The sequence below is a fragment of the Bubalus bubalis genome, chromosome 6, assembly GCF_019923935.1.
Source record: "Bubalus bubalis isolate 160015118507 breed Murrah chromosome 6, NDDB_SH_1, whole genome shotgun sequence".
Taxonomy (NCBI): domain Eukaryota; kingdom Metazoa; phylum Chordata; class Mammalia; order Artiodactyla; family Bovidae; genus Bubalus; species Bubalus bubalis.
Window position 1 is genome coordinate 82,931,754 of NC_059162.1, and position 14,593 is coordinate 82,946,346.

At 45.9% G+C, this 14,593-nt stretch overlaps 1 protein-coding gene across 2 annotated transcripts in view; it reads left to right on the top strand.

Moving 5' to 3' along the window:
- KANK4 (KN motif and ankyrin repeat domains 4) overlaps window positions 1-14,593 on the top strand; it is a 74,263-nt gene that overhangs the window by 25,085 nt on the left and 34,585 nt on the right. Inside the window, exons 2-3 of one of the 2 annotated variants that reach the window (XM_006055926.4) lie at window positions 7,415-7,651; window positions 13,541-13,628. In XM_006055926.4, coding sequence (XP_006055988.4) covers window positions 13,613-13,628 — 16 coding nt within the window. In that variant the 5' untranslated portion in view covers window positions 7,415-7,651; window positions 13,541-13,612. The remainder of the gene's footprint in view (window positions 1-7,414; window positions 7,652-13,540; window positions 13,629-14,593) is intronic. The other variant, XM_006055928.4, reaches the window with a different exon arrangement.

Consider the following 14,593-nt stretch of genomic DNA (forward strand, 5'->3'; position numbering starts at 1 on the left):
TTGGAGTTTCAGCTTTAGCATCATTCCTTCCAAAGAATACTCACGACCGATCTCCTTTAGAATGGACTGGTTGGATCTCCTTGCAGTCCAAAGGACTCGCAAGAGTCTTCAACACCACAGTTCAAAAGCATCAATTCTTCGGTGCTCAGCTTTCTTCACAGTCCAACTTTCACATCCATACATGACCACTGGAAAAACCATAGCCTTAACTAGACGGACCTTTGTTAGCAAAGTAATATCTTTGCTTTTGAATATGCTATCTAGGTTGGACATAACTTTCCTTCCAAGGAGTAAGCGTCTTTTAATGTCATGGCTGCAGTCACCATCTGCAGTGATTTTGGAGCCCCCAAAAATAAAGCCTGACACTGTTTCCACTGTTTCCCCATCTATTTGCCATGAAGTGATGGGACCAGATGCCATGATCTTCATTTTCTGAATGTTGAGCTTTAAGCAAACTTTTTCACTCTCCAGTTTCACTTTCATCAAGAGGCTTTTTAGTTCCTCTTCACTTTCTGCCATTAGGGTGGTGTCATCTGCATATCTGAGGTTATTGATATTTCTCCCGGCAATCTTGATTCCAGCTTGTGCTTCTTCCAGCCTAGCGTTTTTCATGATGTACTCTGCATATAAGTTAGTCATTAAGTGAAGTCGCTCAGTCGTGTCCAATTCTTTGTGACCCCATGGACTGTAGTCTACCAGGCTCCTCTGTCCATGGGATTTTCCAGGCAAGAATACTGGAGTGGGTTGCCATTTCCTTCACCAGATCTTCCCGACCCAGGGATTGAACCTGGGTCTCCCACATTGTAGGCAGACGCTTTACCGTCTAAGCCACCAGGGAAGTCATTAGTTAGTCATTAGGGAAATACAAATCAAAGCCACAATGAGTTAACACTGCACACCTACTATACTTACTAGGATTCCTATAGTGATTTTTTTTAGTTGAAAAAAAAAAAAACATGTTGGTGAAGATATGGAGAAACTGGAACCTTCATGTGTTACTGGTGGGAATGTAAAATGGTGTAGCTGTTTTGGAAATACTTTGGCAGTTACTCAAAATTTAAGCATAGAATTAACATATAACCCAGCAGTTTCATTCCTAGGTATATATCGAAAATAAATGAAAGCAGGAACTTGAACAAATACTTGTACACCAGTGTTCACAGCAGCATTACTCACAATAGCCAAAAGATGGAAACCACGCAAGTGTCAACTGATAGACAAATGGATAAACAAGGTGTGGTATGTACATATGATGGAATATTACTTGATCATCAAAAGAAATGAAATTTTGGTGTATGCTGCAACTTGGATGGGCCTTGAAAATGCTAAATGAAATAAGCCAGACATAGAAGGACAAATATTACATAATTCCACTTACAGAAGGTACCTAGAATAGGCAAGTTTATAGAGACAGAAAGTAGAATAGGTCTTACCAGAGCTGGGAGCAAGAGGAAATGGGGAGTTATTGTTTTAATAGGTTATAGAGTTCATGTTGGAGATGATGAAAATGTTTGGGTTATAGATAGTAGTGATGATTACAGAGCATTGTGAAAGCCACTGAATTCTACATTTACAGATGGTTAAAATAGTAAATTTTATGGTATGTATTAACTTATTTTGGGCTTCCCTGATAGCTCAGTTGGTAAAGAATCTGTCTGCAATGCAGGAGACCCTAGTTTGATTCCTGGGTCAGGAAGATCCGCTGGAGAAGGGATAGGCTACCCACTCCAGTATTCTTGGGCTTCCCTTGTGGGTCAGCTGGTAAAGAATCTGCCTGTAATGCGGGAGACCTGCGTTTGCTCCCTGGGTTGAGAAGATCCCCTGGAGAAGAGAAAGGCTACCCACTCCAGTTTTCTGGCCTAGAGAATTCCATGGACTGTATATTCCATGGAGTCACAAAGAGTCAGACACGACCGAGTGACTAAGCACACACACACAACATATTTTACCATGGGTTTCCCTAGTGACTCAGTGGTAAAGAATCCACTTACCAATGCAGGAGACGCGAGTTTGAACCCTGGGTCGAAAAGATCCCCTGGAGAAGGAAATGGCAACCCACTCCAGTATTCTTGCCTGGAAAATTCCATGAACAGAGGAGCCTGGCAGGCTATAGTCCATGGGGTTCCAAAAGAGTCAGACACAACTTAACAACTAAACAGTATTTTACCACAATTTAAAAAATTAGGTTGTGGCAATGTTGGCACATCTCTGAGTATGCTGCAGCTATTGTATAATTTTTATGGGTAAATTGTATGGTATGTAGATTATATCTAAATAAGGCTTTAAAAAAATCCTTTCCAGCTCTGGCAGTCTCTATGATGTATCCATTAATCTGTTTATTTATTCATTAATTCAACACATTTTTGTTGCGTTCCTACCGTGCCAGCTGTTAGGAATAAGGAGATAAATAAAATAAATGCAATTCCTGGCCTTTCCTTGCTTAAAACACTGTGGGTTTTCAAAAGTAATCATAGCTAACATTTACTGAGTGTTCACTAAATCCTGAGCATTGGCAGAAGCACTTAAATGTACCTTATCTCATGCGGTTCTCCCAGCTGTGTACTGAACTGGGCTCTTCTTGAATAAGGAAATGTGCTCAGGGTCACACAATCAGAATTTGAACCTGGTCTATCTTACCTTGAAATCCTTGCTCTTAATCATTCATCACCATATGTGGCAGCTGGGTTCCAGCACCTGAAATTGGGGTGTTCCCTGGAGACCTGCACATAGGCCTGTCTGACAGGTGGGCTGATCTGGGTAGCATTGCAGGGAGGGTTAAACTTGAGATGAAATGATCTCCAGGAGGAAGTGGGTTTGGAAAATAAGGCTTAAGTTCATGGAATCTTGCACAGCCATTTACAGTAATCACTATAAATTGGGTATCACTGTATTTTCTAAATGTTACATGCTAAAATTTTAAATACAAAATCAAATTCATAATTAAATATGTATCATTATGTTAATAGATACTATATGTATTATTTATTAAACACAGACTATATACCAGCCTCTAAGTTGTTGACCTGTCATCTCGTTTAATTCTCCTGACAGATCCATGATGTGTACGATGTGTTACTATTCCTATTTTACAAGTGAGGTGGCTAGGGCACAGAGTAGTAGTTAGTAGTTTAGTCGCTCAGTCATGTCCGACTCTTGTGACCCAATGGACAGTAGCCTGCCAGGCTCCTCTGTCCATGGGATTCTCCAGGCAAGAGTACTGGAGTGGGTTGCCATTTCCTTCTCCAGGGAAGACACAGAGAGTTTCAGTAATTTGTCCAAGGTTGCCCAGTCATTAGCAGAGCTGGGATTCTAGCCATGGCTTCTTGACTTGGGAGTCCAGACTCTTAGCCACCATACAAATTGCTCTTCAATTATGTTAAAATATGCAAAATAGATGGGCATGAAACGAGTTGTATCAAGATGGGGGGATGATGGTGATTTCCCACTCCCCCCAACAACCCCAGTAATTTATTGTTTTCCAAGAATACGTCATAATAGTGATGACTTTTTTAGACCAACAAAAGAAATCGCTGTTTCATTTTGTTGTATTTGGTTTTGCAGCTGCCTGTGCGCATGCACAGACTAAGCCAGAGAAGCTGCACACACAAGCCGGGCGCTGGGAGAGGCCTGCCTCTATGTGGGCTGCAGCTGCCCTGACTCTGCTGCCATCTTCTGGGAAGGGGAGGAGAGTGTCCCCTTATCACACTTCTCAACACTGAGGACCTCTCTTTAAACAAAACTTGTTTTTCTAACTTGTGAGAGAGTCTGTATCATACTGTGGTTGAAAGCAAAACGGTACCTGGATTCGAATCTTGGCGCTGATGGTCTCAGTATCTGGGCAACTGCTCTCAGCCTCAGCTTTGTCCTCAGATTATGGAAATAACCAGTACTACTGTGTAGGGTCGTTGTGGGAATTAAATTGGCTGGTTTTGAAATGGACCTAGAGTGCCTGGCACAGTGTAGGGTAGATAAATAGTTGCCGTTCTGATGTTTCTCTGGCATCTTTTTGATGATTAATTCATGTGGTTAAACATTTTTCTAATAGTAAACACCGGTATTTCTTCTTTCCTGAATTGGTTGCTTGTGCCCCTTCCTTACGGAGAAGGCAATGGCACCCCACTCCAGTACTCTTGCCTGGAAAATCCCATGGACGGAGGAGCCTGGTAGGCTGCAGTCCACGGCCTGGTAGGCTGCAGTCCATGGGGTCGCTAAGAGTCAGACATGACTGAGCGACTTCACTTTCACTTTTCATTTCATGCATTGGAGAAGGAAATGGCAACCTACTCCAGTGTTCTTGCTTGGAGAATCCCAGGGACGGGGGACCCTGGTGGGCTGCCGTCTTTAGGGTCGCACAGAGTCAGACACGACTGAAGCGACTTAGCAGCAGCAGCCCCTTCCTTATTTGTCTACTGGTGTCTCAATTTTACAGTGTGTTTGAGTCAGAGACTAAGAGCATTCTGGAAGGGTCTCTGTGAGGGGACGGATGAGGAGTAGAGGTCTCTTCCCTGGGACCCTGATGCCTTTCATTTTTTCCAAGGAACATTGTTTACTGCTGTCTCCTCACTCCCTGCAACGGGCCCTGTTTCCTCCCTGGGAAATTTTCATCTGCCTTAAAGGGTCAGTCATTTGAATAGCTCATTCCCACTGGACTGGTACACCCACCGATCTCCCACGAGTGACTTCTTCCTGCGTCCAGTGAAATTGTGTTCCGTCAGAATGGCTGTAACCAGTCTGCTCTGAGGCTGTTTCAGCAGTACGTGTTCCTAAGCAGTGTGCTGCTTCCCAGCCCTGTGTAATCGCACAGACTGCCAAATAGCTGACCTCTCTGGGCAAAGTGCAAAAGCCTAAGGAACCGCTTAGATAAAAGGCACATTCTTCAGATAGTTCCACCTCTTTTCCCTCTTGCCTGGTGCCATCTTGTCTGACTTAGATGCCTACCTTTTCTTCATCATAGAGCAAAAGGGACCTGGGCCATAGAATTTGGAGTTTCTAAATTGCAAAAGGAGTCAAACCTCCCCCCAGACAAATGATCCCTGATGGAAAAGTTTTCTTGGATAAGTGTGTCTGGTCCAGGGGAATTTTCTGGGTAGCTTGGTGGTAACATGAAATTGGCTACTAGTCTTAAGATATGTGTCTGAGTGAGGTATAGGGGTACAGACATGCCAGTATCCCAACATGGTAAGGGCCAGAGGCTGTGGAGAGGAAGCTCAGATTTCCTCTCCAAAGTCGTTGGCTTTTCCCATGAAGATCTTCCCTAAATGTGAGATCACCTTCTGCCTTGAGAGTACTAGCATTGAAGCTTACAACCTGGAGTCCTGTGTCTCCTGAATTCACCTGCATGCCCAGTTCAGGCTGTGTGATTTAGAGGAAAGAGTATTAGAGTGGAAGACAGAATATCTGAGTTTGCATCGAGGCTTTGCCTTTTCTTACCTTTTGTAACCATGGGAACCAACTTTGTTTTCTCATCTGGAAGATGGGGATAAGATTCCTGTTTCTGCTCACCTCTATGCTTGACCATGGAGTAAACTGTGTGTACTGGGTAAGGGCAAAAGACAGAAAAGACAGAAGAATCTCCTCTCCTCCTAGAGATATAGGCAGTCAGCACCGTGCCTAAACCAGTACCTTGTGTGGAGTGCAGAGAACTGAAAGTGCTACCTGTCTTCAGGAAGAGATCTGAAGGAGGAAGGGCGACTTGGCTCGAGGTATACATGTGTGCGTGTATGTATTTTCCTGTGACTCTGCTGTCCTGGCACCTGAGCCAAGCTGATCTGTGGCACTGCTGCTGCTGCGTCGCTTCAGTCGTGTCCGACTCTGTGCGATCCCACAGACGGCAGCCCACCAGGCTCCCCCGTCCCTGGGATTCTCCAGGCAAGAACACTGGAGTGGGTTGCCATTTCCTTCTCCAATGCATGAAAGTGAAAAGTAACAGGGAAGTCACTCAGTCGTGTCCGACTCTTAGTGACCCCATGGACTGCAGCCTACCAAGCTCCTCTGTCCATTTGATTTTCCAGGCAAGAGTACTGGAGTGGGGTGCCATTGCCTTCTCCATGGCACTGCTAGGGGCTACTATTTCCTTCCCTCATTCTGCTGAGTTTTTTTTTTTTCAGTCTGATGAGAGGCCTGGCACCTGTTGTAAAGGAGAGGCGCTTTCTTGGTACCTAAGGGAGTATCTGAAGAGGTCACCTGAGTTTATAGCTGTTGGTATCGTGGATAAGTTCAGTTTGACAACCTTTATGGAATGTCGAGCTCATGATGCTGGTCTGGGAGACAGACACAGAGGCAGCAATTAGAATTCAGGTGAGAGCTGCGGCAGTCGAGGGCTGACAGGAGCAGTGGAAACAGGAAGGCTGGCTACAGCACTCGGCGGGGTGGGGGGATGCTGAACAGAGCTTGAGGGGACAGATGGGAACTGGCCAGTGTTCCCAGAAGAATGTTGGTTGCTTCAAGAAAGGCTCAGTTCTGCGAGCAAGCCTCTCACCATTTTGTCTTGAATAAGGAAGAGTTTATCTTGGGAGAGGAAATGGGAGGGCTTACCTCTGTCACATAGAAAAATCAGAGAGGCAGAGTAGGTGGCTAGAAAGTCATAGGACCTGGTGAATGGAGAGCTCTTCTTAACTCAGCTTCCTGGTGAAATGTCTTATGCTTCTAGCATTTCTCTAGCTAATTCTGAGGGGATGGTTGATGGTCATTTAAAAGCTATCAGAGAGACAGTTTGCACCTCTGTATATTTTTTCGTATAACCGCAAAGTGTATTTCTGATTTAAGTTTTGATGGTTTGGTCTGCATGCTAGTTAAATACTTTTAACAGTTGAAACAAGTGAATGTTGGCGTTTCCTAGCCTCGTGCATCACATCATCCCATGCCCTTCAGTAAGTTTGTTAACCTCTGTCTTGAGCAAGATGCTCTAGAGTCTTCCAAGGAAAGTAAGAGTGTGATCCAGTGTAGTGGGAAAAACACAGAATGCTATCCCAGGAATCTTCATTTTAATCCGGATTCGCTCGTGGGTGAGCCAAGGGAAGTCACTGTCTCTCACTTTCTTCACTTGTCCAGTGGGGACGCTCAGCCCTGCCCGGCTGCCTTAAGCTGGAGGTGAAGTGCTTCCCAGTGTCCCGGGCTGGATGCAGTCAGCACTTCAGGGTGACACTCAGCTCTGGCATCAGTTTCAGTGTGGGTTAAACAGGAATCTGCCCTGGCCTCTGAGAACACATCTTGACAGGCAGTGTCTGCAAAGGTCAGAGCTGCTTCGACATGTCTTCCTGACAGGGCTTCATTTCCAAGGACAGCCTCCTTTGACTAGAGCCACGGAAGGTCAAGGGGATAAGGTCCTCTAATCCTTTTGCTGAGACTGTATACGGGAGCCCAGATGCTTTTCTGGCCCATTTGGAAGGCACCCACCCCCTTGTATCTCCTTCAGGTCTGGTGGTGGTGCTAGATTTGCAGAGCGTCTGTGCCTGCGCCTCACACCTGCCTCTGCTCCAGAGAGCTGCGGCTGCAGTGGGCTGGCTGAGCCTCTTCACGGCGCCTGCCTGGGACACCCTGAGACCTTGCTCTTGCACAGCTGCCTTCTCCCCGGCTCCTGTACCCGCCCCTCTGAAGTCACTGGTCCACGCTACAGTTGGAAGCCCTGCCTGGAGCTGGATCCTTACAGAAGGTACTTCCTTGCCTTTCTCATTCTGCCAGAATTGGGTGCGTATCAGTGCTGGGGCATCAGATTCGTAGAGCAGCAGGAAGCGGGGGCTGCCTGTCTGGCCCCAGGCGCTCACTGGTCATTGTTTCTTCCAGCTCTGCCCCATAGACTTCCAGTCGCTGATTGATGGGGGCAGTGAGCAGTCTGGGGATTGCTCACAGAAGCCTTGCTCCGCTGTGGGATCCAGGAGGTGGGTGGGCGGGGGAGGAAGTTTCTAAGACAGAGCCTGGAAGAAAGAGATGCACCAGTGGAGGGTTTCAGCTCTTTAGGATGCTGTGTTCTCATTAGGAACAATTTTATTAATGAGCCACTCAGCTGCAGGGAGGGAGGAGGAAAAGCATAATTAATTATGACCCCTGTCCCAGTTGAGCGCCTCGCTCTGGGAGAGTCCAGGGAGAAAGGTGTGTACCATTTCAGCATCTTCAGATGCATCCCTCTAAACTGCTAGCAGCTCTGAGAACAAACTTTCTAATCGAATGATCTGTGCTGTTTTCCTCTTTCTGCAAGATCTAGTATCAGCTTATTGAGCATCAAATTCCTTTCTGACCCTCAGCTTATTGAGCATCAAATTCCTTTCTGACCCCAGTCCCCTCTTCCTGAGAGCCAAAATGAAGTCAGTGTTTGCTTTTCCAGCAAGGTCACAGATCACCTGACCAAATCTTGAACAGCTAGGGAACCAGTGCTGCCGTGCTGAACTCAGGAGCCATCAGCTCTGGTCCAGCAGCAGAGCCCCCGGGAAGAAGTGACTTCTCTGGCTCCAGGCTGGGGCGGGGGAAGGATGCCAAGGGAAGGTACTGTGGTCACTGCTTCCCTCCTTACAGTTCTCTCTTCTTCATGAGGCTCCAGATTCAGCTGCTGCAATGCAGGCGAAAATGACAGACACATGCAGAAAAATGTGGGAACGGAGTTAATGAGATTGTGTTAATGAGATTGTGTTAATGTGTTATTTATTGAGCGTGAATTATCTCTTTGTTTCCTGGGGTCGGTGGGGAGCGAGCCCGCTGGAGAACTCGTTTGGTGGAAGCTTTTCCAGGAGTGTGTCTCACTCCCTGGGTGCCTGTGCTTCAGCCCTCTTAAGCAGCTCTGTCAGATGCCTCTGGATTCTTAGCACAGGGGACATTTCCACTTGGAGGTGTGGGGCCCTGTAGTGGGGAGGCGGAAAGCTCTCATCATTTGGGGAGATCGGAACAAGGTATAAGTAATATTTTTTCCTCTTTTGGAAAGAGTGTTTTTGACTCTGCAAGAGGTCGTGCAGGGATTGACAGATCGCTGTTGGTACACTACCTTGCTAAATATTTGACTTTGTTAGGTTGAATTCTCCAAGAATTCTCATGGCAATAAGGCTGTGCTTTGAGCCAAGTTTTCTTTTTAAGGAAATCCAAGGTGCTATTTATTTTGGCATGCAGCCTGTTCTGGGATGAAATATGGCATTTTTATTATTGCAGAATAAAGAGACGTTTGAAAGGAACACAAGTACAGAGCTAGGTTTCAGTTTCAGGGCTAAATAGAGGAAGGTTTCTTTGTATTTGGATTTGAGGTTAAAAATGGTATCATTAAAAAGAATCAATGCGGAGGGAGAGGGTGTGGGGATATACTGCTGGCGCTGGGCTGACCCAAGGAAATCCATGCTCCTGGGCATGGGCTGTGCTGGAACCGTTTCTAACGTGGCCTGGTACTTACATATGGGCCATCACTACCGTCTGCCAATGACTGCCTCTGGTCAATTTTGAACTGAAAGCCTCAGTCCTCATCTCTTCACTGCACATTGGCTTTGAGAGGCAGGGTAGACTGCCCCTAATTAACTGGATAAATTTGGATTGGCCGCATAGCTTTTTTGTGTCTTTGTTCCTTATCTGTAACTTGGAGATGGTCTGCCACATGTTAGGATGGAGGTGGATGGGGTCGGGGGAGTGTCTACAGAAAATAAATTGTGTAGGAGTTCTGAACTTCACAAGCTTAATAGGGGAGAAAAACTGGAAAAAGATACAGTTGTACATACTCAAAACATCTAGAATATGATGAGCTCGTGAGAGAGGTTGGGAGCTAATTGGGCATACTTGATCCTGGGATAGGCCATAAATAAATGAAAGTTACATAACACCACTAGGTGTTATAAGGTTCGAACACTGGGCAGACAGTTTAACAGGAGATGTAATAAATTGCTTCTATGTCAAAATATTAAATGCTCCAGGAGGTTGCAAAATTCCATTTTAAAGTGGAATTCTGTCCAACAAAGCTATTTTTCATATTCTGTTGTATTGCAAACAAAGTAGCATGTGTTGATAGAGCATTTAGTCTTTGATTCCACTCCCCTGCTGCTGCTGCTGCTGCTGTGTCACCTCAGTCGTGTCCAACTCTGTGTGACCCCATAGACGGCAGCCCACCAGGCTGCCCCGTCCCTGGGATTCTCCAGGCAAGAACACTGGAGTGGGTTGCCATTTCCTTCTCCAATGCATGAAAGTGAAAAGTGAAAGTGAAGTCGCTCAGTCGTGTCCGACTACCAGGCTCCTCCATCCATGGGATTTTCCAGGCAAGAGTACTGGAGTGGGGTGCCATTGCCTTCTCCTAACCATATCAAACATCCACTCACTGGAAGAAAACTCCCTTAGCTAAATTCTGAGATGTTCACAATGAGGACCCTGGGCCAAAGTGGAGAAGGCTGGGGTCGGTAGGGCTGGAAGTGGCATGATACGGACACGACAGTGCCCTCTTTTCTTTAGAGCTTTAGAATGAAAGCTTGCTTGGCCCTGTTCTTCAGAGAGTTGGGGTATCAGCTCCATTTAATTTCTCTTGCCTTGGAATGATTAATTTTAGCAAAATTCAAGTCTGAGAGAACAATTAGAGGTCTCTATAGAATTCTTTTTTAATGAAATTTGACCCCAAGTGTGCTGCAAAGTTATCTGAAGCTCTATGACCTGGTATATGAAGGACTGAATTGTAACTCTAACCAAGGGCAGTGGGTGTGACTGAACTCCTTGAGATGACGGTGAGTTTCTGCAGCCGGAGGTTCACCTGCACCCTCTTGCTTAGGAGGAGCTTTGTTACTTGGTGTCCAGCCTCAGAGAAGCAGATTGCACTTGGCCAGAAGGACTTACAAAGGGAGCCGTCCTCCTTGTGCATGCCCAGAAGATGCATCATCTGCACTGGAGGGAGAAGCAAAGAAGCAGAGTCAGGAACTTTTTCCTTCACAAAAGAGAGCTAGGGCTCAGTCATCAGGCTTGCTTACATTAGTGGACAAATGTTTACAAATCACTTTCATTCCCAGCACAGGCTTGGAGTCAACTTGACTTAAGAGCAAATCCTACACCAACTCTGGCTTGTTATGTAACTTGGGGCAGTCCTTTAAACTCTTTCAGCCTCAGTCTCCCATCCAAGTACTAACCAGGACCGACCCTGCTTAGCTTCTGAGATCAGACAAGATCGGGCGCATTCAGGGTGGTATGGCTGTAGATAGCCTCAGTCTCCTTGTCTGGAAAATGGGGACAATAATAACCCTTTTGGGGTTATGGTGAGGCTTGCATGAGGTAATTCGAGTATGCCAAGGGCTCCAAGCTCTGCCTGTTACTCAGTAATGTTATGAGGTGGGAAAAAGAGGGATACAGAGGGAGAGAAGAGGCCGTGATGATGAAGGGGCCATGTATAGGGTTTTGTCCTCACCCTTCTTCACACTTTTCACCTTGGAGCTGCTGGGCCTCTCCTGCCCCACCCCCCCCACCCCCCCCCCCCACTGCATCTGGGAGTCCCCGTCATCGGCTGTGGACTGCAGAGCCGGGGCACTGAGATGGGCAGCAGTGTCCTCTGCCCAGGAACCTTCTCTTTCTTTTTTCAGTTGAATTATAATTGACATCTAACACTGTGTAGTTGTATAATTGACATCTAGCACGGTGTCCAGCATAATGATTTGATTATTGCATGTGTCGTGAAATGACCACCACAGTAAGTTTGGTTAACATCATTATGTCACCTAGTTATTTTTATTTTTTTTGTGATAAGAACTTTGAAGATCTACTCTCTTAGCAACTTTCAAAAAATATAATACAGTGTTGTTGACTATAGTCACTCTGCTATACATGACATCCCCAGGTTCTATTTATCTTAGAACTGGAAGTTTGTATCTTTGGAGCCCCTTCACCCATTTTGCCTACCCCTCACCCGCCCAACCCCTGCCTCTGACAACCACCAATCTATTCTTTGTGTCTATACATTTTTTTTTTTAATGAAGTTTCATGTGTAAGTGATACCATACAGTATTTGTCCTCAGGTGTACCTAAGGGCATTATGGTCAGTGGACTAAGTCAAAGACAAATACAGTACATGTTTGTGTTATCACAAATGGCGAGATTTCCTTCTATTTATGGCTACATAATATTCCACTCTGTGTGTATATACCTGTACACACACACACACAGACACCACATCTTTACTCCTTCATCTGTTAATGGACACATAGGTTGTTTCAGAACTTCCTCATCTAGCAAGGGTGACCCTCCCTCACCCCTGCTTAGGACCTTCCATGACTTCCCATTGTCTGCCTCCTTAGTGGCCACTCTTAGCCTCCAGGACCATCTACATTTATCTTTCTTCTCCCTAATTTCTCTACTCCAGCTCCATGCTGCCCCCCAATTCAAGTACTTGTTGCCACAAGGTAAGTGACTCAGTTTCTGTGATCCTTCTGTAAGGAGTGTCTCTACCTATAGAAACCCTGCCTGCCCTTCCAGGCTCCATCACTCTGCAGTGGCAGAGGCCCTCTGTCTGCTGAGTGGACTGTGGTTATGGGAGACCAAGACAGGAGCGGGTGATAGCGTTGGAGACAGTAGCCTCGCTTACAGAAAGAGTGTACACCAAACTTTCCATCAGGCAGACTTCAGACTTCCTTTAATTTGGCAGGCCTCATATTTCCCAGCCCTCTTCTCCGGTTTGCTTGTTTGTTCCCCATTTTTTATCCCGGGTTGCTGGGGGCTTCCTGTCATCCTTCTCTCACTTCCAATTCCCCCCAGCCTTTCCCTCATCCCTGGTACGTTTTTCTGATCCAGAGGTTGTGGTCAAGCACATCGGGATTCCTAACACAACCCTGCTTCCACTGCTGAGGTGTCACAGATTATTTATTATTCTGATGTGTGTGGAGTTACAATCATAAAAAGCCAATTTCTTGGGTGATTTATTGTATTGGGGGCAGGAGCCAGGCTGTATACCATTTGAAGAAATAGTTCTGGAAAAGGATTGAAACTCTGGGGAGAATTTATGATGAAACCTCAAGGGACTCTAATTCAGAGTCAGGAGAGTATTCTGCTTGCATAGTCACCGATGTCTTCTGGCCGCCTAGGTCGAATGAACGCCTCCTTGTTCTGCCCACGGTTAGAAATCACCCTGAACTATCAGCTCCTTGTCGGTCCTTCTAGTTAGTTCATCTTTGTCTTGAGTCTGATTGGGATGTCATAGATCATTTGAAGGTTCTCTGGTTCCAACTCTTCCACAAAATGGTTTAAAATTCATTCTCTGTGATGGAAGTGAGTAGATTTCAGCTCCTGATATTAAGGATAGCTGCTTGTTGGAGCCGTGGGCCCAGTTTCTTCACTAATATGCTGAGAGGTGTTGCACAGAACAGTTAACTTCTAAGCCTCAGCTTCCTCATCTGCCCAGTGAGGGAGTCTGACCAGAGACTTCCTTTGGTGTCAACCACTGCTAACATCCCATGAAGACACACCCAAGATTGGACTCTAGGTATTGTGTAAAGCCCTCCTCTTTGGAGGGCTATGAGTTCACGGGCACCCTGGGAGAAAGGTAAGGAGGGGTCCTCTATACTTATTCTAACTGTAATGAGAATCTCCACTTTTCCTTCCTTCTTCCTTTCAGAACTCTCCAACGAATTTTACAGTCTTACCGGATGAACAGTGCCTGAGACATTGGTGGTCAACAATCCCTAAGATGGAGAAGACAGATGGTAAGCAGGCTTCTTTGTATTCCCTGGTCTACAGTGAGCACTTGGGTTGGAAAGAGATTATTACTATAAATCCTGGATAGCTTAGGGGAAATGTGGGAGACCTTCCCCATATAGGCGGTGCTGGGAAACCCAAACCATGTATTTCAGGCATGAACAAGAGAAGGTGGTAGGGAATGAAAATGAAGCCTTATGTTTATGTTGGACTTGAGTAAGTTTTGGAGTGTTTCTCATCCTTTCTTGGCACCAAGAAGGGAGCAGGATGACCTCCCTCATTAACCTCATTTTAGAGACAAGGCATGATACGGTAAAATGAGCCAACATTCCTACCTAAGTGATCCTCCAAGGCATTTCACTTCTCTGAGCCTCACTTCCTTCATGTATCAGTTAGCTTTGATGCATAACAAACCACTCAAAAAAAAATATCTACTTAAAGGTATTTATTATTTCTCAAAAGATTCTTTGGGTTGGCCAAGCCTTTGTTCTGAGCTGGGCCAATGTGACTGATTGCTGTTGGACTTATTTATGTGTCTATCGTCTTCTGGGTGACTTGACCTGACGGTTTAGAATGGCCACACTCATATGTCTGGTGGTTGACCCCACATCACCTGGGGCATTGGTGATGATTTGGCCGTGTCTCTTTTGTTGTCCAGCAGGCTGGCTGAGGTATGACACCTGTTGACAGAAGGGTTTTCAAGCACAGTAAGAATAGACAAACTCCTGTGTGCAAGCAACTTTCAAGTCTCTGCATATGTCACGTTTGCTGTTGAGCCACTGGCCAAAGCAAGTCACAAAGCCAAGCTAGGATCAGTGTGGGAGGGAAGTACACAAGGGTGGGTTATAATTGTGGCTGTTTTTATTAATAGTCTGCTACACCTTATCTATGCTTCTGCTGCTGCTGCTAAGTTGCTTCAGTCGTGTTAGACTCTGTGCAACCCCATAGGCGGCAGCCCACCAGGCTCCCCTGT